General features: G+C 41.7%; 1 protein-coding gene across 2 annotated transcripts; it reads left to right on the top strand.

The window, feature by feature from the left end:
- The first annotated feature begins 9,710 nt into the window (after nt 1-9,710).
- phldb2a (pleckstrin homology-like domain, family B, member 2a) lies at nt 9,711-24,666 on the top strand. Of its 2 annotated transcripts, none has more exons than XM_070843393.1 (17): nt 9,711-9,784; nt 11,747-11,871; nt 12,694-13,661; nt 13,781-14,107; nt 16,884-17,018; nt 17,264-17,401; nt 18,355-18,501; nt 19,357-19,467; nt 19,545-19,634; nt 19,806-19,943; nt 20,382-20,481; nt 21,274-21,472; nt 21,939-22,029; nt 22,127-22,273; nt 22,414-22,633; nt 22,779-22,864; nt 23,070-24,666. In XM_070843393.1, exons 2-17 carry the CDS (start codon nt 11,817-11,819, stop codon nt 23,208-23,210), a joined length of 3,093 nt encoding a protein of 1,030 aa, XP_070699494.1. In that variant the 5' UTR covers nt 9,711-9,784; nt 11,747-11,816; the 3' UTR covers nt 23,211-24,666. The 2 variants fall into 2 exon arrangements, with proteins under 2 accessions (XP_070699494.1, XP_070699493.1); XM_070843392.1 differs by having other exon boundaries at nt 19,803-19,943.
- The last annotated feature ends 665 nt before the right edge of the window (nt 24,667-25,331 follow it).

The raw sequence follows: 25,331 nt of genomic DNA, 5'->3' as shown, positions 1-25,331 counted from the left end.
GTTTTCACAGAAATTACACAATCTTCTTTCTTAGTAAAACAGATGTCAGAAAGTCAGTTACAGGTTTTAACATGGTTTCAACTGCTGCAGAGAATCAGCACAGCGTAGCTCACAGTAAATGGACTGAGACTGGGTATATAAGCAGCTGACCAGCAGAAATATTTTGTTTCTGGTTGCCAGTGCCACAAATGTAATCATGTCCCCATGAAATGCTCATGCTGTTGTCTTTTCTGCTTTTACTTCCAGCTGTCATCCAGTCAGTGATCATAGAGATGACTGATGAGATGGTCACATGCTCCTCTCACAACATCTACCCCGTCCCTCAGGTGACATGGGCCACATACCCCCCCTCTGCCCCGGAAGCTCTGGAAAATTCAACCATCGAAACCACCGACCACAAGGGTCTGTTCACTGTGAAGAGCATGCTGAGGATTCTGGGTAATCGCTCCACCTATACCTACGTCTGCTCTTTCACATCGACTGACAGGACCCAGGTGTGGAATGCCTCTCGGAAAAACCAAGGTGCGTTTTGGTCACATAAAGATATTCTTTAAGAGGATTAATTCTGATGAATAAAAGATAAAAGGTGTATGCATAATATCTTTCAGAGGGTATAACACAAGAAGAGGGCCAAGCACTGACCATCCCATGCATCGCCCCGCACAGCCTGCAAAATTTCTCCCTCACTTGGACCTTCACATCGTCCAGTGAGCCCACAGTCATCTTGAGGTATGACACAAAAACCAGACACACCTTTAACCTGTGGGAGGGTCAAGCTGAACTGAACCAGGACCTGCTTCTTCAGGGAGACGGATCTCTTCTGCTTCACAAGCCAGACACTGAGGAACACTCTGGGACTTATACTTGCACCTTGTCAGGCCTGCAGAGCAGACACATCGTGCAAACCAAAGTAAACATCACCGTTTCATCAATAAGTGAGTGTTAGATCGTTCTGTTTCTGGGGATATGCGAACACACACAGGAAAAAAAGATAGAAAAAGATCACTAAAAGAAATGTTTACACTGCAGGTGAAGACGAGCAGAGTGTGCAGAGGTCATGGTGGTGCACTGCAGCTTCTGCAGCTTTTTTCTTGTTCACCATTATTGTGGCTCTCCCGCAATGTGTAAGGCGAAGAGGTATGTAAGGTACTCAGTGTGTAAGGCATTCTAGCTGTTGCGATTTTTAATTTTGCATCCTCAATGTAAATACACATATTGACCATGGGTCATAAACATCCTAATTTGTGGAATCTTCAATAATGCTAATTCAGCAGTACAACTTTGACTAAAGGACATTCGACACATTACACAAATTGAAAAAAAATAAAATATAGCCTGATATCATATGTAATATCTCGCGTGGTTCCACTGTTGAATGACTCATCTTAATTTTCTCTTTCTGGTGCAGCAGTGGAGACCAGAACTGCCTCACAGAGATATAACGGAGTACGTTTCATTGAAGTTGGGCCTCACAAAGATCTGAACACGACAGCTTCATACACAAACGGACAACATGGAGGTGAATGCAGCAGACTACATCTACAGTTTGAAGCACAGGATGAACTGGCAGGCAGTGCGCCAAACACAGCAGAGGACTGTACTGTGGCTTTAACACCAGGTACTGAAATAGCACAAGAAGAAAAACCAGTAGGACCACCAGTGGAGGGAAACGATGGGCTGCAATCCAATAGTCTAGAGAGGGATGGATTTGGAAACAGTGAGCCTGGGCTTCAACATACCATGAACATCAAGTAATGAAAGCATGTTGCCATAAATGAGCAGCACAGAGTGAAGGATAGTGCACAGAAACTTATACTATATTTCCAATAAGGAGATTCTGTAAGGTTTAATGAAAGTGTAAACCTATCAATGTGTGTATGCAGTACCTGCATCATATACCGTGATAAACTATTAGTAACATTGCATGTAAGCTTGTTTTCCTGCCTCTAATACATTTTCATTCTCTGTACTTTTGCCAATTTTGTACTTGGTCATTTTGTTGTCTTAAGTTGTATTTCTTTGTTGGTGGTCTGCAGTTGTTCTTACAAAAAGCAATTTTCTGCTACCTGACATCTTAATCATTCAAGGTTTATAACAGGAACCTTGTTAATGAGACAAATAAAATAATTTCAGAGGTAAGCAAGTGTGCAGCTTCATTTCATGTTTTATAACCTGTCTCTAAGTTGCTCCCTCTCACTTACTTCAGCTGCTGTCGACTCGTCCTGGAGGATGAATGAGGAGATGGTCAGCTTGTCTGTGCATTTATTATATCCAGTGGTGGAATGTAACTAAGTACATTTACTCAAGTAAGTGAGTACAAATATGAGGTTCTTGTATTTTACTTAAGTCTTAAGTAATTCGCTTACTTAAGACTTAATTCACTCGTGTGGACGATTGGATAGAACAAACACTGTCAAGGTGTCACTTTGGCCCTTGTGTAATTGTGACGGCATTTCTCACCACTTTGATCATTTTTACAAACCAAACAATAAATCGATTCATTGAAAAATGATCAGCAGATTAATACATAATGAAAATAATCATTACTTGCAGTCAACAACTGAACAGTTCAGCTCCACCTCAACCAACTGCTGAGTGCTCAAAATCTAATAAAAATATCACAGCACACATTTTTCGGCAGTGAGTACTGTTACTTATGGTTCTTAAAAAAACATTTTTCTGACTTCTGATTTCTGACTTCTGTATTTTCAGTGTGGTACTTAAGGTAAAGTAACAACATTTACACATGAACCATACTTAATTACAAAAGTTCAATGTGAATTCCTCTGATAAACTAAAGGATTAAATTAAATTCTCCTACTTCTTAAACTAAATAAACTGTTTAAAACCTCCATTAGATTAGCTGGAAAATATGTTTACAAAGCCACAAAGTTGAAAACGTGGCCGTTTTTCTGAGCTCATGAAAAGTGATGATATCTGAAAATCAACTTCCATTCTCACCTTTATTCAGTTTATCCAGGTAATTGTATGCAGCAGCTTTATTTGTTTGTTCATTTATTTGTTTGTTTGTTTGTTTGACAGGGACAAATCACATTAATGAACAGCAGAATAAAAATACAAGATGTAAACATACCAAAATGCTAATTTACATCTGTAGTCCCTTGGCAGGTTACAGGAAAAGAAACATTACAAGTGATGATATTAAGATATAAATATATAAATATACAAGTACAAAAACGACACAGTGCACTGCACAACATGTCAGGTGATCGCAGGTCTGATGTGCCTTGAGCCATTGTTTGTGATGGGTCTTAAAAGTGGGATACGTGCGTTACTTCCTTATTTGATGGCTATTCCAATATTTCCTTTGCTTTATTGGCAGCAAAGTTTGTCCAAATGTGGTGCGCCTATGTGACACCTCACAGCCCCCTTTAGTGTTTGCCCTGGTGCCAATGCCACTATGAGCTTCATACATGAAACAGGCCTATTTGACATTTTTTGAAATTGTCAAAGCTGGATTATATTTTCCCAGAATGTTACAATGATGAACTGAAAGTGAAGTTATATCAAAAACTTTGATGGCTTGTCACGCAGATCAACAGATCATATGTCAACAGATACATCTCAAACAACAGAAAGGAACAATGCTGATGGTCACAAAAGTGAGAACAGTCAAAAGCTATGAGCTTAAAACCTTTAAATACATTCACAGGGTAATGAGGCAGTACAAAAGCCACTTAATGGAGGATGTATAGTTCAGTTTATTGAAAATGCCTTGTTTTTAGGTTTAATTCAGTTCTTTTACAGGCTCAGCTGATTAATGTCCAAAGTCCAGAAGTCCTTGACAGGAGAGGAGCTCCCTGCCTCAGGCTGCTCTGTCGCTGGATGACATCTGTCCTCTGACGTCCTCTGACTGGTTGGACTCCATGTCCGTGCAGCAGGGGAGGCCTGCGACGTGGACGCTGCTGTTGGAGCATCCAGACAGGGGTCATGTCTGACCTCGTGCACCTTTTGCAGGTGACAGGTGTGACACAAGGTCACAGCTACGAGAGTCTCTGTGTGCTGCTTGTGAAGAGCTTCCATTACGTCTCTCTGGGAGGACGAAGGCTCCATCTCACGTTGCGTCACCAACACTTGTGTCTGAGGGGGTCTACAGAACAACTTGTTGTCAGGTTGAGTGTCCCCTTCAGGTTTAGATGCAGATGCTGCAACAAAAAAAAAGAAAAACAATGCTCAGACCTTCAACTTGTTTCACTAGGGTAGAAAATATTTTTTGTTAAAAGCAGCTTCTAAAATTATTATGTAATTTAGCAATTTGTGGTCTGATATAGTCAAATGCTATCAAGTTTTGTTATCTTGATTTCTGAAAACACACCGTGAGTCATTAATATAGTCTTACCTTTAGCGTAGTGGGCAATCTTTCCCCTCTGTCTCTTTCTCTTTTTGCCCTACACAAAAACAGAAACATCTGACTTTCCAACTGATATCGGCTGATAAAATCTTTCTGTGTTTCAACAGCTCCAGTGTGTAGTGATGTAAACATGTGAGAGTCGTGTGTGAGCAGGGTGTACTTACATAGTTATTGTTGCTGGACCATTGGGGGTGTCTCTCAGCGTGGAGTAGTCTTTCTCTATTGGCCTTTTCGAAATATTTGGCCTGCCCCTCCGTCGACAGTGCCTTCCACTGCGGACAGACGACAACACTCACACACATGCACAAACTGATCCACACTAATGACTGTAATTCTGCTCCCACACTACTTATGTGTCATAAAATCCTTCAAAGTTCGTTTTGTTCAGTGGAACAAATCACTGTAAACTTGTTGGAGGAATTTTACAAGCCTGACTGTGTGAACAAACAAACCTACCCTCTCTCCCAGGACTGTATTCACGACTGCACTCCCCTTGCTGGTGATTTCAGCATCAACATTTGGCCTTTGCTCCTTCATGAAGAGCATGAAAGCATTTAGTGGCCTCTTTATGTATGGCTGGCCATCATCCTGCTGGCTGTAACATCCTCTCTTTCTACGGAACAAAAACGAATAAGAGGTCACGTTAAAACTTTGTAACAAGAGAGAAACAGGAAGATAAACAGAACAATACAAGACATGGGAAAAAAAATGTAACCCATTAAAAGAAACTGTCTATATTATTAGAAACTAAGAAACTAAATATGAGATGATTGTGATTCGCTTATGAGGCTTATTTATAGTCTGTCGGTTGGTGCCACGGATCATGAGCTGGTCAAACACACACACACAAAAAAAGAAAAATTTGAACAAAAATGCCAAGCAAACTTACTTTGGAGCGTTTGGTGGAGGATGAGCAAAGGCAAGAGGTGCTGGAGGCTGGTGCAACACCTGTCCATTACTACACAGATAAAGAGAAATGGAGAGTTAGTACTGAGGTTCTTTACATAAGTAAAAGTAATAATATCTTATATGTTATATATAAAAATTTGCAAGTAAACATCCTGCATTTAAACTGTAATTCAACTTACTTTGAATTGGAGGCGTAGGGTGGAGGTGGAGCAAAGAGATGAGGAGCCAAATCTGCTGGGACCTCGTATAACATCTGTCCATTCCTACACAGATAAAAGTTAGAGAGATGCAAGTAGTGGGGTTAGTATTGAGATTCTTTACTTAGGTAATAGCCGTAATACCACACTGTCAAAAAATAAAAGTCCCGCGTTGAAAATGTTACTCGAGTAAATGTATAATTACAATGAGGAAAATGTACTCTTAGCATAAAAATGTGCTATGAACCATGATTTACTTACAGCACTCCAACACAACACAGGTTCAGCTCATTGCCTTCAGGGAGCCTCAGCAGAGATGCATCGTTATACTGGACACACACAGAGCAGGTGACAATAATAATTACTAAACATACAGAGAATCCACAACACAAAGGTAGATAACCATAGTGTGTCTGAACACTCCTGCTCAGAGAAATTTGAAGGTGACCACTGCACAAAAATCGAAATATGGGCCAAATGAGTGCAGCAGTTAATGAGTCCAGACTTGATTAAAACAGAATTTTGGCTCTAATTCTGCCTTGGTCAAAAATGACTTGGCCTTTTTTTGTGAAATAACAGAAATCAGTTCAACCAATTGGCAGTTATTAAGCTTACTGATCAGCAGAGCCTCACATTAGTGTTGTTTGACTCTGTGAAGGGTCAACAGAGTGGGCTGACAGTAAAATTAGCCCTTTTTTGTCATAAAGCATCCACTATTGCCAAGTATCTGTATGAACACAGGTGCTGATCACTCCTAATGATCCCCGTGTCCCTAATCTATACTTCCTACCTGTCCGTGACTAGAAGGACCTGTCTGAGGGCACGCGGGACGTGGCTGCATGATTTCCTCTTGAAGAGGTCCGCAGTGTATGCTGGGACTGGGTGCAGCCATCATTGAATTCTGCTGCTCAAACACATGAGATGCTGCTCCCAAGGGGATACACCTGCCTGGACGTGGTCCTGGCTGAGGGTGGGTTTGAAGTGCCAGCCCAGGACCTGCCTGAGTGTAAAGGTGATCTGTCTGCATGACTTGTTTTTGCAGCGGTCCACAGTGAATGTAGGGATTGGGCCCAGCCGTCATTGGATTCTGCTGCTCAAACACAAGAGGTGCTGCTCCATGGGTGCTCCACCTGTTGTATCCTCCATCCTGATTTTCTGCGGGCTGAAGGTAAGCATTATGCTCCAGCCCAACAGGGACAGGAGTGGTTGTGTTACCCAGGATTTTATAAATGGTATCCAGGAGAATAAAAACCATCTCTTTCCACTCCATCTCATCTACAGCCCGATCGATCTCTGCAATCAGATCCATTTTGGTGACAGGGATGATTTGTGTGCTGTATCACTGCAGCCTGTTGTCACTGAACTCTTCCAGAGGGAAGACTCTGTCTGCTGGTTACAGGACTCCTGTCACACATTGATGGGAAGCTGCTTTCAGACACTTATATGAAATATTAAATAGCAAAGTACCTCAAATTTGTCCCTGAGTACAGTATTTGAGTAAATGTTACAGTGCACCATTGCTAAAAAGCTAGCTGTTTAAGTATTTACTTAACAGATGCTGCATTCACTGAATCACTCACTGAATGTGAGGCTTGCACGATGAGGTCTCCTGGTGAGATGATTTCGGCTGAAGGATGGTGAACTAGTGAAGTGAAGCAGTCTGCCTTCAGAATCTCAGACTGTGTTTACTGTTCTAAAGACTGTGACATCTGACATTATGATGTCAGCGGGTTTAAACCCTCCATTCCATGATTCCATTCTCATATTCATTCATTCATAACCAATTCATATAGTTCACTGGTTGCAATTGCAGTCATTACCATGTCCCCATGTCCCTCTCTGTCCACTGGAGTACTCCGTATGTGTATATGTACTTGTAAAAGATGCCCACTCTGGCCACAAGGGGCGAATATTAATAACAAAGTTTGCACTTTAGAGTAAACGAGGCAGCAAGAGCCATGAATTGGTTGTTTCTGTTTGTTTGCTTAATTGCTAAAGTTAAATGACCCACAAGAAAACCACAAGAGGTCATGGTCAGGTTTGATTTTAAGTAGTTCCTCTACAGAGGAGGACATGATTGAATCTTATGTATAAACATGACACTGCCCAGAGATGTCCAGACAGCCACTTGCATTATACCACAGCCATATAATTACAGGCCCAGTGGCAAAACAAAGGCTCAGACATCTTGTTTTGTGGTTTCAAGTGGACCTTGAGCCAATTATCAAATTAAACTGAATTTAGATAAACCCTGCAAACAGCTATAATGTGGGTTCTTTTCATATCATCATATCTACATCCTGCAAATTAAGTTTCCTTAATGAAGATGAACTGTGGGGTGACTCCACAACATGGCTTTGGGACTGGGTCACTTTGCCGGTAGTGGTCAGAGGAACTGCTCTGGGTAAATACACATTTTTCAATTGAAGTAGATGAGATGCGTAAAGGTGGAGATGGTCCAAAGTATCCATATGCAGACAGAGGGGTGAGGTTCTTCTTTCTTAAAGGGAAAGTCTGTCAAATCAGACAGAACAACGTGAAAGATGAGCCAGCAAGGTCAAAGTGAAAAGAGCAAACACAACAGATCCACATTCAATAATTAATACGGAATAATAATTTTTAGCCTTTTGAGATTGAAACACTTGAGACTTTTCACGCTGTGACTCAGACTTCCCAACAATTACCGGAGTTAATCACACATCCACCCACATCCATAATCTGACACCATTTTTTCTTCCGTCCATTCCTTTTTCCACGACCTTCACTCAGACTCACTGTGGAATCACGCGACACATGGTCTCCGTCTGTAGTTTTCAAAAATGCACGCACACACAGCAAATATTGGCGTGGGTACTTTAAAATTGTGACTTTTTTTCTGTAACCTTCCTTGGACAGGAGGTGGAATAACATTCCAATGCGGTATGATGATTAAATTATTGTGTTGGCAATAATTTTAAAGTGTCCCAGCTTTCAAATTAGACCCTCCTGGGATTTATATGTTTTATTTTATTTTCCTGAAATTGTAAAGAACGAAAGAGAGAGAGAGAGACAGAGAGGCAGACAGACCTGGTGTGTGTGTGTGTGTGTGTGTGTGTGTGTGCATGTGTTTTTATGACAAAGACCCCAGCTCTGTGTCTGGAAGTAATCATCTCGTCCAGGCTGCACTCCACAGCCCCCTCCCTATGATGTAATTGGAGTTTTTATGCGTGATGTTTCAAGATTTTCAGTGGGATTCAGGGGATTTTTCCAAAGTAACTTTTCATTCATTCTAGTCTGTGAACTTGCTGCTTTATTCTCTACATTTGTTGCCCACATGCCATTTGTTATAATCAGTATTTATAAAGAATCTATTAGGTCGACAAACGATCAGAGCTTTTGATAAGCTCCCTGTTTCAGTTTGTGTAACGTCTCTGACTGTAAGGGGTTTTTTTACTCTTTGCCTGCACAGTTATGAGGGGGAGTGAGGTTGGCTCTGTTTCAAACACAGCGATGGGGCCTCCTCCCGCCTCCACACACTGCTGAAACAACAATCTAAGAGTCAACGTTTTTTCTTTTTTGTTTTTTTTTTACAACTTTGAGCACTAATGCCAACTCTTGCTTTTTCTCCCATAGAAAACACACATTGTGGGGAGACTCTTCTGTGTGAGAGAGTTTACTTTTGTCACGAAAAAGTTGGCCAGACAGCAGGAGAGCTGTTGGCTTTGTAAATAACATGTGAAAAACAGACAGTACAGTCTATACAGGTTAAAGGAGGGCGATTAGATACTGTCACAGATTTGCAGTAACTCACTCGAACCCAGTGTGTCTCCATGCTGGAACATGACATAATGAGAACATGATACTGTGGCTTATTGATCATTGCGAGGTCAGAGGTTAAAATGAGCTGCAGAGAGATCTCTGGAGCTTTAAGGGATTAAACATACTGATTCCTTGTAACACACTTCATTAAAGCTAATAGGGTGATAATGATTCCTTCATCCATTTCTTCTTGCCATTCAACTTCTCTACATGAGAGTAATTTTGTGTCTAACCAGAGAGGGGCAGCAACCAGGCCCAATGCTAAAAAGTAAACACTCTCTCTCCCTCTCTCTCTCTCTCTCTCTCTCTCTCTCTCTCTCTCTCCTGGGGAGGAGAGTCTGAGCAGAGAGTTGAGGTGGGAGGGGAGAGGAGGAGAGGGTCTCCCATTTGCTCCTTTGTCATGGGAAGACTTTCATGCAGAGAGAGAGAGAGGGCTTCAGCTTCAACAACAACAGACACGCTAAAAGAAATCTCAGGCGTAACTATGTGAGTGGGGCAGAAAACAAAGGTTAGTTTTTCTTTAACAAAGTCGACTCAGTCCTGGCTGACACCAACAGTGATGCTCTGGGAAAACCACATCACTGCATTGTGTCTGATTTACTTTAAAGTGAAGTTTAAGGAAGTACATCTGTTATCTCTAATGCATGCACGGTTGTTGCTAAATGGCAGAAAAATGACTTGAACCGAATCGTGTTTTTTGTAGCTCAGGCAAAAGCAAATCTGTCAAGCTGCTGCACAAGAAATGGTTACAGTAATGGCTACAGTTATCTGGCTTTTTAAAGAGGAGGCTAAAAGATGGTGGATTACACACTATGTTTATCCTCACTGACTTATTGTGGCTGGAAAATGATACAACCATTTAAAAAAGTGGACAACTGCATCCATAAGTGCACAGTGTACAGTTGAATTAGTCAATGAATGGATTAGTTTACTGACAGATTAATCTGCAACTATTTAGATATTTGATTGTTTTAAAGTTATTTCTCAAACATTTCTAATGTATATGCTGCTTTGCTCTGTTTTTTATGTCATTGAAAACTGAAGATCGGGTTTATCTTCACAGCGTTACCACACAGCATTTAATCAGTGGCCCTTCTTCAAACTGTTTACACGTCTGTGTTTAGGATCAGTACTGGCCCACTGGCCTATAGTCTGGGTGATGCAGTAAAAACTCATGAGGCTAGGATTTTCTTCCCCCCTTTTTTCAGGGGTCTGGAGAATGAACTCATGCTGATTGATTGTGTGACTGTGTAAAAGGATACCCTACTTCCTGTAGGCCCTCTCTCCAGACAGCAGGACCAGAAAATCTTGGATCAGCCACCTTTCTCTGCAGTGTGTGCGTGTGTGTGTGTGTGTGTGTGTGTGTGTGTGTGTGTGTGTGTGTGTGTGCTGTCTGTGAATTCAGGAAACAGTAATGTCTGACTTTTAATATCCCTCTGATATATCACTGGAACTAATAATATCCTCACTCAATCTGATTTTCCTGAGTTGTGACATAGCGTGTGGGGACCTGAAGATCTATTTCCTAGTTTTATTGGATTTATTTATTTATTTTAGTTTTCTTGACTTAACAAATTTTGTTAAATTTGGCTGTTTAGCACCTTCACTGGAAGAACTTTAGGTTGGAGGCTGTGTTAGTGCAGTTTTCATCACCATCCAATCTATGGATTATGCTGATGACAACCTTATTCATCATTTACTCAGTAAAATGTCAACAGTTATAAGATCAGTTTAAATCTAAAGTCAGCAGAGCATGCAGTTTTAAAAAGTATTTAACTTAACTACTTTAAGTATTTGACTTATAATGAGTGAAAATGAAGCAACATTTGAATCTGTTGAACTACAACCTACAAAATATGTGTTTTTACTCCATAAATGAGAAAAATGTTTTCAATTTCTATTCCATTTACAGTTGATGGACTAATTGTGTCAGCACGAGCTGCAGCAAACCTTAAGTCCTCAAACGATCCCAGTCCAGATTTACCCAGCCTGCACCTCTCACTTTGACTGCCATCTCAATGAGTGTGGGGCTCTGAGGGAATACCTCCGAGGACTAGTCATGAGTTTGAGGCTAAAAGATCAATTAAGGAGCAGAGTGCTGCTTTTCAGACCCGGTTTTTATTGGTAACACTGAGCCAGGCATAAAAACGTTCCTCCGGATCTGTTTTTCTACTCAGCCTTTAGGAAAGTTTTTTTTTCTTTCCGTTTAACTATGCACATCTGAAATATCTTCTTGAATTGAGGTATTGTTTTTAGTGGATCACAGGGTATGGATTCAACATGCATCTGTATGATGTTGCAGGAATATTGGTGCATGGTGAAAGTTGAGCTAATTAGTATTTATTTATATTCCAGATTAAGATGCATCTGTTTTTATAGGTCTTATGTGACAATATAAGAAAGACAAGAAGTTGCTGTTTCTTACAGTCATTTCATGTTTGTGAGTTTCATATTGATTTCCTCTTCTCAGGGAACAAAGCACATAAGGCCCAGCTGAATCCCGCATCCTCAGACTGGATCAGAGAAAGGAGGTCAGTGTGATGAACAGCATGCTTCCTCAGAGGAGTGCTGTCGCCACGCTGGGCTACGGCACAGGTAATGCAGCATTCAAGATGGCTTCTTGTTTTCTCGTGACATTTAGATGAATCTGTGATACTGATCGCTTCAACCGAGTGATTCATCACATAAATCTCACAACAATCTGCAGTTATAGGTTCTACGTTTCATATCTAATATTTCCAATGATGACCAGCTGAAAAAACAGGGCTGAGGACTTTATCTCAATGTGGAGAGCACAGTGTCACTTCAGCTGTTTATTTATAGAGAGGAGGGTGTCAGATTATCCCTTCAAGATGACTAGACTGTCACAAATATAACGGAGGTTAGATCTTGTGTTAATAATTCAAGTTTTATTGGCCTAACTTTGCCATTTTGAAGGTCCAGAATTGTTTCATAAAAATATTTGTGAAGGAGTTTTTATGGCAAAGGGGTGCAGAAGATGAATATTCTTTAATATGGTATGAACTGCACTGTCCATTTGTTCGGTGTCCAGCCACCCATGACTCAGGACAATGTCCCCACACTGCTTGCTGAGGTATTTGTGCTGGAGTAAAGGCTGTCCTCAGGATTTCTCTTACAGTCGACACTACGATGCATTCTGACTTGTCTTGGTCCACCAGCATTCTTCCATTTTTAGAAGAGGCTTAACCACTGATTGAGCCAATGTTTGTATTGGGCTCAGAACTGTATGAGCGTACATTCTTCCCTGGTTTTCCCCCCCTTACTCAGCACATGTGTGATAGCAGTTCTCTAAGCTGAGCTGGTGCTTTATTAGAGAGGTTACATTAAACCTGACTTTATGACATAGTCTAAAAACAGACAGGATTTCATGCTCTGTCAACTTTCTATTTTTTACAGACTGTGTGAAGATTGAGCACAGCAGCACTGGCTCAGTGGGTGGGACGTTGCTGAGGGGCTCCCGCTCTAAGGCAGAGCTGCAGGATCTGATGGAGACGCTGCAGCGCAGGAAGAGTGCTCTGGAGGCCAGCTTGAGGGCAGCTGAGTGCAGCCGCAAATACCTCAGCGTGCCTTCACCTGTTGGTTCCCAGTCAGCCAGGCCACTGTCCATCCTCAGCAACACCGAACGGCCTCCGTCTGCCTCCAGAGCCCTCTCCTACATGACCAGCAGCAGCGTGCCTCCATCACCTCGCCAAGGTGAACGCCAGCTGAGCCCTAATGGCTTGCTCCGTCATTCCCACTCTCGTCACCAGTCACAAGACAGTCTGCTCCTCTCTAACGCTATGGATGGAAGCTCTCTGCTATCTGCCTATGGACAGCCCCCACCTCGTTCTCCCAGGGTCAAAAGTGGAGCAGCCAGTGTGCCATCCAGCCCTCGCATGGGCCGCAGGCTCTACTCTCAGGGCAAAGCTGGAGGAGACTCCAGACAGAGGAAATACTCAACTGGCTCCCTCAACAGCCTGGGGATGCACAGCCGGTCTCTGCCGCGGCTTCACAATGCAGCAGACCCCCCTGCTCTGTCGCTACCGTCACGCCACTCAGTGGGTTCCCACAGAGGAGTGGGCTCTTCAGGGCAGCGGCGCAGCCTCTCCTCCCTGGAGCAGCCGCCAGATGTGACTGTACCAGCCAGCATGCCCAGCACTCCCAGGAGAGCCAGCCTGGCCTCTCTGAGCTCTCTGGGTGTAGAGGTGGACGGGACAGGTATAGATCTGGGCTTCGGAGAGAGGAGGTTGTCCTTTGGGAAGGGTGGGCTAGGTCCTGGACAGAGGGTGGGCAGCATCAGCTCTTTGAATGGCAAAGAGGAGCTGAGAGACTATCACCAGCACCAGAGAGATGAACGACTCAGGGAGCAGAAAGTGCAGAGACTGGTGAGTTTGTTTTTAACAACCTCTTAACATCTTGTTCAACCTTGTTTGGAAATAAGACATGAAAGTTAACGGTAAAATACATAATTTAAAATAGTTATATATGGATCACCTGTCTACAGGAGTGCCAGCGTCTAGAGACCATCTTAAACCTCTGCACTGAGTTGGGCCATGTGGAGAGAGAGCCTGCAGGTTCAGCTGTGTCCGACCTGCAGAAGATCAACAAGGAGCTGGAGAAGCTGCAGGTGTCAGACGATGAGTCGGTCTTCTCTGACTCTCCCAGCAGCACTGCTCCAGAGAGCTGCTTTGGGGCCAAAGCCAGAGACTTCCAGGAGGAGCAGCAGGCCAGCCAGCGTCAGCAGAGCGGCTACAGAGAAGCCAGGTCCCACTCACCTGCTATCAGCCTCAACAGCAGTGCCCCCTCACCCTCCACCCACCACAGAGCCAAAGTAAGTTTCACCAAATTCACTCTTATCAACAGATCCTCACAAACATCCAAATAGTATAAGAAATGGGAAATTAAATCAAATCACAGTCAATTATATCGACTAAGAATCTTCAAAATTAAGTTAGTGGAAGGAAGGAAATTTTGGTCCGAATAACAAGTCAAGTTAATGCCAGTAGAATCAGCTGCAGATGACCAAAAATACCTAAAGGATGTACCCTTATGTGAAAAAATGTCCAGTACAGTACGTGCTGTATAGTGGTGTGTACATTTTGTGCAATTGACTGTGCAGACCCATCAGCAAACATGTTCACAAACAGTTACTTATCCTGCAGATAGGAGCGACATTAATGTAAGTCCAGCACTCACTTTTTGTCACAGTTTGTGTCTCCATGCAAAGTTCTGACTGAGGTATTTCTTTTCTTGCACCAAAAGCTAAATGAGCTAAAAGAAAAGTTAAAACCTGAAACGCAACTTGCTATTTCATTATTGGCATTATTTGAGTTATTGTCAATATAAAAATACTAATAAGTGGAATTTCACGTTTTTCTCTGCAACATTTGGCTGCTTTGTTTTAACATTACAGGTCATAGTAGTCCTGGTAAGAGCTTAGACAGTAGAGAATTCACAGGTGTAAAAGTAAAATAAATATATCTGAATTCCATTTAGCTGCTTCAGTTTCAGTGTCCTGGTATTGTGTATGTTGACATAGCTTACTGGGAACAGAGGCACCATTAATGATATTAGTAACACCTGCACTGAAAGAGACCTGTGACACATTGCATCTGGCTGTTGGACGTGAAGTTTGTGATTAGGCTGCATCACCTGGACTTAATGTTTCGATGAAGAAGGCCCCAATTCTGTCCCCCTCCTCTCTTACTTGCTTTCCTCTAATCATTGCTTTGCCATGTTTCAGTCACTTCCTGCTACAGAATGGGTGTTAAAGTGAGTGGAGAGAGTGGACTGATCTGTGTTGAAGACTAATGGGGCACACCCCTGCTGTGGAATGTAGTTTATCAGACCTCTGGCAGCTTGTTGATCTTTGTTTACCTATGTCAGGTCAGGCTTTCCATTTCCACAGAACTTCATTTTAAAATCTAGTGCAGATTAAAAAACTTTCCAGAGATGCCAACTATGTCGTTAGTATGTGAGCAACGTGGCAAAATCCAAGACATTTTTACAATTTATATATTGATGCATCCATTATTTCTGCTAAACTAAAAGAAACAACCAGCTGAATGGACTAATGTGGTCCAAGAAACATAATGATCAGACAAATTGTGACAAATTTTGCCTCATATTTGGTTCTAAGTGAATTTGTCTAGACAAAAAGTGCAAACATGTGTGGCGCCAAGCTCTTGATTCTGAGTCATCCATGGCAAGACGGTTGCATATAGTGTTTATCTGTTGCTGTATTATTCAGCACATAAACCTCTTTTGGTTGAGGTAGATTCCTTTAAATCACTGAAGTACAGTTAGCCGTTCGTGCATTTCCTGTTTATGTGGGTTCTTCAGACACATAAACAGGGAAACCACCGTTGCACAAGACCTCCTCACAGCTTTGATGTTGCTATGATTTGGACTCATCTTTTCTCTCATCAACTTTTTTGAATGTGTCAGAGTGGGAGGCCTCGCCGCACATAAAGAGAAATGAATGAACACGTTTAATTATAAATGTAAATACATCAAATGTATAAAATGCTGTGATTTTAGCCACCTCCTCCACTGTCTCAGTGCTAGTGTCGCTGAGTTACTGTCTCTGTAAAAGTGTAGCTTTTTTCCACTCTAGGGCAGTTACAACCTAGTGGTGTGTCTGGTTTTAATGAAGAAGCCCCAGTTTTGTTTCAGCACTCAGCCACTCAAACTCTTTAAGGACGGGGGAACAGGAAATGACTTTATCCCACGGAGAATTAGTGTGCTTGTGTGTGTGTGGGTGTGTACATGTGCGTGCATGCACAACGGTGTGTGTGTGTGTGAGTGGAAGAATGCTAGTGTATATGTATGGCAAAGGCATTCGTTTTTCCAGATGTTTTGAACTTTATACTGAGGTTGAATGTAGTTAACACATCAACGCAGGTAATCAACCAGTCCTTTTTATGTGAAAGAGACCATTTTCAAACACACCTAGAGTTTATAAAATTAGACTTACAAGTTGAGCCCATCATTTCCACACTTGGTCAATTGTGACAGAGTTTTACAAACTCTAAATACCCTCTCTTCCATCTCCTGCATTCCTCAGAGCAGTGTGTGCAGGAAGACAGAGCGCTCACAACCCGTCTGGGAAACTATAAATCTTAGAGCCGCTGGCCACAAAAACAGTCCAAAAAAAAAAAAGAATACCTTTTGATTCAGGATCACCAAATATGAGTATGAATGAATATTTGTAGGATGTTGGTAGACGATGAGAGAAGGAGTGCTTTGGCACAACCGGCACCAGAGTGCACTGACAGAGATTTCCATTACACCAAGTGGAAAAGAATCCTGTTGTCAGTGATCCAGCTGTGGATGAGTTGAAGCAGCAGCTGCTGTCATCTAATTCAGAAAAAACTGATTCTACTGCCTAGCATATCAGTTTAACAACTTACTGTAGCTATGTATGGAAAAAGTAGATCCTCAAGTTTTAAAAACTCTCTGAAACTTTGGATATAACCACCAAGAGAAGTTACAACCAACACACTTTATAATGGGGATTTTTTCTCTTAGATGTACTGCATATATGAGTATTCACAGAAGTCTCCTGTAGAGCCAAGTATTTATATGCATTCCTGATGTCACTTCAGGCCCTGGAGAGCGTGCAGCTGAAACAGGAAGTAACTCATATAGAGGAAGAGAGGATTCAAGTTCTGAACAACATAGAGGAGCTGGAGCAGAAGATCAAAGACCTGGACAACCAGATGGAGGAGTCTGTCCGAGAGGTAGAGTGCCGTGTAGGGACACAACCGACACCTGAGCAGCCTGATTATTTCTCATCTGGGGTCAGATAAACTGATGACTGAAGAGCATTGTGTCACTGTAGTTTACCGCTGAAGCCCATCAAAGTGAAGCGATGAACTGAGCTGCTTAATGCTCAGTGGTGTTGTTATTCTGTCTGCTTAGATATTTAGTTGAGTTTGCTTCATTTTAAGTGTTTTTTTCCACTCTGTGCTGCTGTGTCCCACAGATGGAGGTGGAGTGTGCTCTTCTGAAGGGGGAACAGGAGTCGGAGATGGCCCTGCTGCAGAGAGAAACTGAGCTTCTGGACCAACTTAAAAAAAAAATACATGGTAGTGAGGTGAAGAGCCACACTGAGAAGTCACAGGTAAAAATATGTAACACGGTCAAGCCACGATTAACCTCTACTTAGTGTGTCCTACATTTGGAACTGAGCACAGGGCGGTCAGAGCTGAACTCATCATCAAAACTTTGTGTGTGGACACGCGTCCTGAGACTCTGAAACCAAAGCTCAAGCAAACAGGGATCAGTTCAGGTCAACCTCAGCTTCCGCTAAAATGGGATCACTTACATTTCCTTTAAAACCAAACAAACAAATCATGATTCCAAGAGGAAAGGTGTACAACACCAGACCAAGGGGCGTCATCACAAAAGGGATCTGCAAAGCAACTTGAAAGGCCTTCTAATAGTAGTAGTAAGATTAGTAAAAACAAAAAATCCTGTTTGCTGACTTTTTTCTGCAGCAGTATTCTTATGATAAACCATTGGGGAGAACATCTAAACCAACTCCATACGTTGCATTTTATTCTCTGTTCTCCAGAATTAGCTCATGTTAGCCAAGACTGTTATGCCAAGACTCAGAAAAACCAAACATCTCAGTTCTCATTTTTCACCCATACTGGTTTTTTTCTTCTCAATTTGTTTCTTTTTGTGCCCTTACTATCCTTCTTGACCTTGGTCTCTGTAATCCTGGATCCCTTGCTGTTGTCTCACTTTCACAACTTCTGTTTCAGCCCTGTTATTCCTTAGACCCACCTTTAGGAAGGGGCCCAAATAGTTACCATGTGTAAAAAAAATTCTTAGTGCGTCTGACTCCAATTTAGTGGAAAACCAAATTCCCTGAAACCTGACATCATGGACATGAAAATCAACTCACTACATCGCCAAAACTTGCATCTATTTTACATGGCTCTGAAGCAGCTGGTCGCTTAGTTAGTTTGTGCTTAGTACTACACATTTTCCATTCATGGTTTACCATAGAGGCATACACAGCATACTAAAAGTTATAGTTCATTCCTTTGGGGTATGTGTGTTTTTCAGGAGGCTGAGGAGCAGACAAAAAGTCTGGAGGATCTGGAGTTTCAGAAACTGGAGAGAGAAATTAATCAGGGCGAGGAAAAAGAGAATCAGAGCCAAGAGCTGCTGCGAGAGATCGCAGAGAGTCAGCGTCTAATTGTCACTCGCAAGGTACAGAGAGAGGGGTTTTTCTGAGCGTGCATGTAGTGCATGTTTAGCACCGCGGTTAGCGCTGGCACTGCATCACTTTTCAATGTGTACCGTAGTTGCTACTATGGGGTTTTTTATGCGATCACTATAACAGAACACACCTCAACAGTGTAAGTTAAATCCCCAAATTTTGATCAAGATCTGAAATGTGTGCTGTTGTATGGTTTAACTAAAGTAGATCTTTAGTGCTAATTTTTAGTATTATCTAATCTAATCTAATTTAATCTAAAATAATCTAATCTAATCTAATCCAATGTAATCAGTTGAAATGCACTATTCAGTGCATAATCTCATCTTAATCCCCAGTCATATGAAATAAACCATAAAATACATATATGGAGAACTTGAAGCAGATGTAAATCCTGTAAAAGATTTTGTGGTGATTATCTTAACTTTTTCTTGCTTTTTTTTTCAATTACTACATTGTGGTTTGTTGTCATTAATCTTACAACAGGTTGTGCATGAAAATAAAGCTGCAAAATTGTGAGATTTGCAGCACAAAGCATGAACTAATAACAAGAAACAACAATACCAGCAATGGTAAGCATGAAACACTATTTGCATAGTAATAAAGACAGCGAGAATGAATTGATTTTTCAATCAAGGTCAAATCCACAGAGAGGGCGCAGAAACAGGGTGCGCATATAAGATTAATGTGTAACGAAGACATCACATTTTCCAGCCCAAAATGAGACTTTTCTCTTTTTCACCTCACTGCTGCTTTATAAAATAACACATCTGCACTCTCTACATTACTTTGGTTCATTTAAAGCTGCAGGATGTCATGTAGTGATACTGTGCTGTGTCTCGTCACAGGAAAGACTCATGACGCTGAAGAAACAGTCCTCACAGATTACCTTACAGGCTCAGCAAGAACGAGAGAATTTCCAGAGAGAGAAAAACAATTTGCTCATCATGCTTCAGAAGGTAAGGACATTTTCTGCATGCTGATATTGTAAATATTTGATTTTATTTACTTGAAGCTCCGATGCTGATGTCCACAGGAGAGAGAGAAACTGGCGTCTTTGGAGGGAAAGTATGCAGAGTTGTCTGAGGGGCAGACCTTCACTAACAGCCCTGTAGCCATCACAGAGGTGGGTGTCAATTACAGTTAGAATAACACTTTATGTTTCCACCGGCTGAGCACTCCTCTGGCTTTTAGTAGCTCACACTATGAACGACCAAAGCTAAGATGTCCCTGATAAGGAGTCCTGTTATTTTTATTTTATCCTTTGTGATTCCTCTGATTTCTGTGATCACAGCAGCATTTGCACTCTCTGAAGGAAAGGAGAAGAAGCAGCAAAGAAAACTCTTCCCACCCGAGTGACAGCCTACCTCATAAGAGGAGCCAGCAGCTCCTAACTTCTTATGGTAGATCGCTGGGCCGCACGCTCCCCCCTAAGGTCATTACTTTTTAATCTTAGCAGACATTAAAGGTTGGATACAGTGGGATCAAACCGGGTGTTTCTACTCTGCTCAAAAGACCCATTGGTCTTCAGAGGACTTTTAGTATTTCTCTTATTCAAAGCTCATACTCTAATACTGTGATAGAGGCTTTAAAGCAAGAATAACCCAGATTTTGAAAGCTGGATCTTAGTATATCTGAATAAAACATTCGTAAATTTCAAATAACAGTTTCAAAATACTGGTGCTCATCCTGACTGTGGAATGCACTGCCCTCATTATTTGGATGTAGGACTTGTTGTCCCTGGAGAATGATCCACCCAAGTTTCGGTCTGACTTTGCAACACCCATCCAGCTCATGAAGTACTTCGTGCATGAGGGATCTTTTCTAGTTGTGTGACCGTCTGTGGTTGTGTTTGCTGCTGTGTCCCCCTCAGGCCCACCTGCCTCTGTCCCAAAGCTCCAGCTGTGGCAGCGTCATTCCACAAGCCTTCAGCTTCTCCCACCGAGACCTCAATGCCCGCCGTCTGCCCAAGAGTGAGTCACAGAAGCAGGCTGTCGCATCTTTTCTGCATCAAATCCATACTGTGTGTGAGCAGCTTTAAAACCTCAGGCGGTACACACGTATCAGGGCAGGAAATGCTGTAGTGATGCACAAAGGGACCCACATTTAGCCCAAATCTGATATCAAAGACTAAATGTTTGTCTTAACAGAAGTACTCTACATTATACAAGATAGGAATTTGTGATTTTGAAGCAGAGTACTTGTTTTGCAGAGCTTGTTCAAAACAAGTCTCTTCATTGCTAATGGCAGTGCTTGTAATCTTTTGATATGTGAACTATGTATAATTAATTAGACACGTATAATTGATATTTTGAGAAACCTGGTTTCAAAAGATTAAATCTTGTCAAAATGTAAAACCCCATAAAAGCATGATGTTAAATATTGTAACATTTGAATGGAACAGTTTTGATAGCAATACATTTTTTTTTATGCGTCAAAGTTTTTTTTTCGCTTGAAGATTTATAGACTGTCTGCCAAATCTAAGCTAAACAGCACTTCTACAAGCTACTCTACAAATACTCATCTTAGTTCTGTAGACGGTGGCTAAAATTCTTTCCTTTTTCTGTTTGTAAGGTACTGTGATACCTCACCAACACTATTTACCTTTCCCGTCTTCTTTATTCAAATGAACATCCTCTTTCTCTCTCTTTCCTGGCGCTATCCCACTTGGCCAGCTAACTCATGAACTCCAACCTTGCGGTTGTTATTTTGTGCATGAAATCAGCGTATTTCCATGTTGTTACTGTAATATTCTCTTCTGTCAGCAGGCAACAGCCATGCACACATGAATGATGACAGACAGAGAAGGAGCGACTTTTGCAGCAGGATGGTCTCTGAGCCTAATGTGTTCCTGGACTCCTTCTCCTACCCGGACAACAGCCAGGCCTCAGATACGGTCAGCGTGGACAGCTCTGACAGCCTGGAGACCAGCTTCTCCGCCTGCTCCCCAGACAACATCTCCAGGTTAGAACCGCGATGACGCACTGATGAGAGGCGGCTTTGAAAAGTCTTTTTCAGAAGAAAGAAACTGGAGCATAAAGATGTTCAGGAGAGATATTCTAAACAGGAGATGCGTTTGGTTAAGAGGCTGTGATGCACCGAGTATTTGTGCATTTGTGGGAAATGAAATACACAAAAACATTCCCACATGCCATCTCACTGCTCTTTCTCACACTTATACACACATTAGCATATTGAAAAAATAATAAACAAAAGCCTGAAAACTAAAATCCTTTACATTAAGTCTATCTTTGGTTTGTTTGCATGGCCTCAGTTTCTCTGTGTTCGTTACAGTTTTCTGTCACCTACATTTGCTTTATTGTTTAAGGTCATGCTATATGTCCCACAAACAGGAGTGTCTCCCATCACCTTGTCAGAGAGATCTGCCTCTCCTTGTGTCTGACAGCGTATGTTTTCCATTTTCCATCAGTGCCAGCACGTCCAATATGGCGAAGCTCGAGGAGATGGAGCGTTTACTCCGAGAGGCCCAGGTTGAGAAGCAGAGACTCCTGGAGCATCGGGTAAGACGCCAAACATAACCAAAATTCTCCGCGTGGACGGATATGGATGTGTTTGTCTGACGATGGATGTAATTTACGCCATGTGGCATATGCACAGGAGCGTGAGATGGAGATGCGCAGACAGGCCCTGGAGGAGGAGCGGAGAAGAAGGGAGGAACTGGAGAAACGACTGCAGGAGGAGACGAGCAGGAGACAGAGACTTGTAGAGAGGGAGGTGAAGCTCAGGGAGAAACAAAGGTCACAGGTATTCAGAATAACTAATCACATGTTCTTCAAATCTGATGTTTTCCACCATTAGCCTCATGTAAATATACTTCTTGAGCAAAGTAACGTACAATGTTTATTCTGTACATCTGTTCTTTCATTGCAATGCTTTTTTCATAGTCGCGGCTGTTGAGCCGCTACCTCCCTGTAAGGAAAGACGACTTTGATCTGCACGGCCACATTGAGGCAGCTGGACACAACCCAGATGCCTGCTTCCATCTGGCCATCACTGACAAAACCTGTCGAGGCTTCCTGGTCAAAATGGGCGGCAAGATCAAGACCTGGAAGAAGCGTTGGTTTGTCTTTGACCAGAATCGCAGGACGCTCACCTACTATGCAGGTGAGTTCCCCTCAGTTCTCAGACAAAGTTGCTGCAACAGTGATGTCACTTTTGAGCTATGCCCGGGTTGTCTGGATGCAGAGAACGAGCTTTGATCACTTTGCCGTCAGTCCGTGAGCAGTTCTGTTTATATTCTCTGCTGCAGACAAACATGAGACCAAGATGAAAGGAGTCATTTACTTCCAAGCCATAGAGGAGGTGTACTATGACCATTTAAAGAACGCACACAAAGTAAGTCAGTTTATGTGCACGTGTGTGTGTGTGATGTTCAGCATGTGGAATCGTCTACACATGCCTCATTTTCTTTGAACATTGTTGACTGTTTATCCTCTATTTCTCTCCCTACATTTCTCTTTCTCCCTCCCACACATGCATCACCTCACCCCCCACCCCCTTAATGTTCTGTCTCCAAATTACATTCACTTCCGCGCCCAAGAGCCCCAACCCCTCGCTGACCTTCAGTTTGAAGACCCACGATCGGGTGTACTACATGGTGGCCCCGTCGCCTGAGGCCATGCGTATCTGGATGGATGTTATGGTTACGGGTGCTGAAGGACACATGCATTTCATGGTGTGACTGATCCCAACAGATCAGGGTCCACACCACTAGATTCCTTTGGAGAACACAACGTAAAGCGAGCATTCGCTTGTGTAGAGCTGAGATGGATGTTCATCAGGTCAACAAAAAATCTACTTCTGTTTACACTTAGTAGTATTTGTAGGTCAACTCATGCTCAGAAACACACTTTATAATGTAACCATGTAAAGAGTTGATATACAGCATAATTAAGCTATTTAGTAATTTTTTATTTGTTTTTGTACCATGAGTGGCTGAAGCATCACTAAATCTTGCAGCTGTAACATTTTCCGACTTTCTCCTTCCCCGTACTAAATCTCTGCCATACATTCCCTGTTATGTTTAGCTTTTGTTCAGTTTATCAGAAAAGCAATGTGTGTGAATGTCAGGCCAGTGGATCACAACTTCTTGGGGATCTTTTCCCAGATAAGATGACCCCCCCCCTGTGTGTTAGTGTTTGCAAGAACAATTTATTTTATCATTTCTGTCTTGTTACTAATATCCAAATGTAATCCGAGTGAGCATTGTTTTACATTTTGAACACCAGCATTTTGATTGCTGCTGCCAGATTACCATCATGAGCTGGTCTTGTGGCTGACCATATACAGACACACCTCTCTTTGCATCACTTTCATTCCAGTGAGTCTTAATTAGGACTTTTCTCCATGAATTATGATTGTCATTCATGGAGATGATTATAGGCACTTTTTACATTTTATTGTTATGACTTATTTGTTAGTACTGACAAATATTTTATTCATGAAAGTCACAATGGTACTGTATTTAATGTCTACCAGTGTGCAGCTAGCTCCCTCTAGCTATAGTAGAGGCTGCAGGCCTGATATGATGAGGTCATGTCGCACGTCCTTACTCCAAAGCATCTCATCATGGTTTTTCACCAGCAGAGGTCCTCAGTGCAGAGTTTTTGAACTGAAATGACATAATGCTCTGGCTGGTCGGCTCATAAATGAGCAGTTACTGAAAGAATGGATGATCCATATTTCCTAGCGCTTATAATATTTGCATTCACAAGCGCATTAATATCAAACTTAAGATGGAAGCAAAACAGAAATCATCCTGTTGAGGATTTTGAAAACAAAACGATTTTTATTATTTTGTACTAATTGTGTTATAAAATCCATATATTTGATCTGTTTCTTATTTGATTATTTGCAACAGTCGGACTGTATTTGGTAATGAAAGAAGACTGTAACACCGTGTGACCAGCCGGCGGGTTACAGACTGCAGGGTGCAGATCAGGCTGCAGACCTGACAGTGTTGCAGATGGGTTGTTGCCTTTGCCAGATGCTTCTCAGTGAGCAGAGGTATCTGTCACACTAAGACACCTAATCCACTAAGTCATCCACAAGAACCAAACAAATTGCCACATTTATATATATTTTAATAATTGTAATATTTCATATTTTGCATAGGAACAAGGGTAATTTTAATTGACATTATGCTTTTATAATTGATATTTGTCATATTTCAGTATGAATCAGAATAAACACTTTTGATCCTGAATCATTTTTGTAAAATGTTATGGCTACTTTGTCTGATGAACATGAACATTATGTTTCATGGCCTATGAAAACCTGATTATGTTAAACAGTGGAAAAGAAGCTTTTATTATCGCAAACATGGCAAGATGATGTGTTTTCCGATGGATATTGAGTACCATAGCATTATGCTTACAATGTTATGTAATGTATTTCCATGGGAATTAGTGGTCTCATTTTCTAGAGCTGCACAATGACCCTTTAGTGCAGTTCATCTAGATATTTTTTTATCAAACTATAAGATCAAAAAATAAGAGTCAATACTATCGTCACTGTGGCATTTTGTGCTAATTCAGTAAACCTGATAGCACATCTGAAAACTATCTGAAATGTCTTAAAAACTTCAAAACAAGCTTCTCTGGGGACAGAACTATCTACAATACAGTGAGGTGCAGCCCTTTTCAGAAAAAGCTAAATTTGTACATCTGTTTTCCACAATTCTCTTCTTTCTCATCTCTTTCAGCTATCAAATTTATAGATGTGTAGGATGGGTGTCATTTGTCTTGATAAACAATTGCATTGCATCCACAGACCGCAAATTAATTGTTTTTCTACTTCACTG

Source organism: Pempheris klunzingeri, chromosome 14 (assembly GCF_042242105.1).
Source record: "Pempheris klunzingeri isolate RE-2024b chromosome 14, fPemKlu1.hap1, whole genome shotgun sequence".
Lineage (NCBI taxonomy): Eukaryota > Metazoa > Chordata > Actinopteri > Acropomatiformes > Pempheridae > Pempheris > Pempheris klunzingeri.
This window is presented reverse-complemented; position numbering and strand designations above follow the sequence as displayed.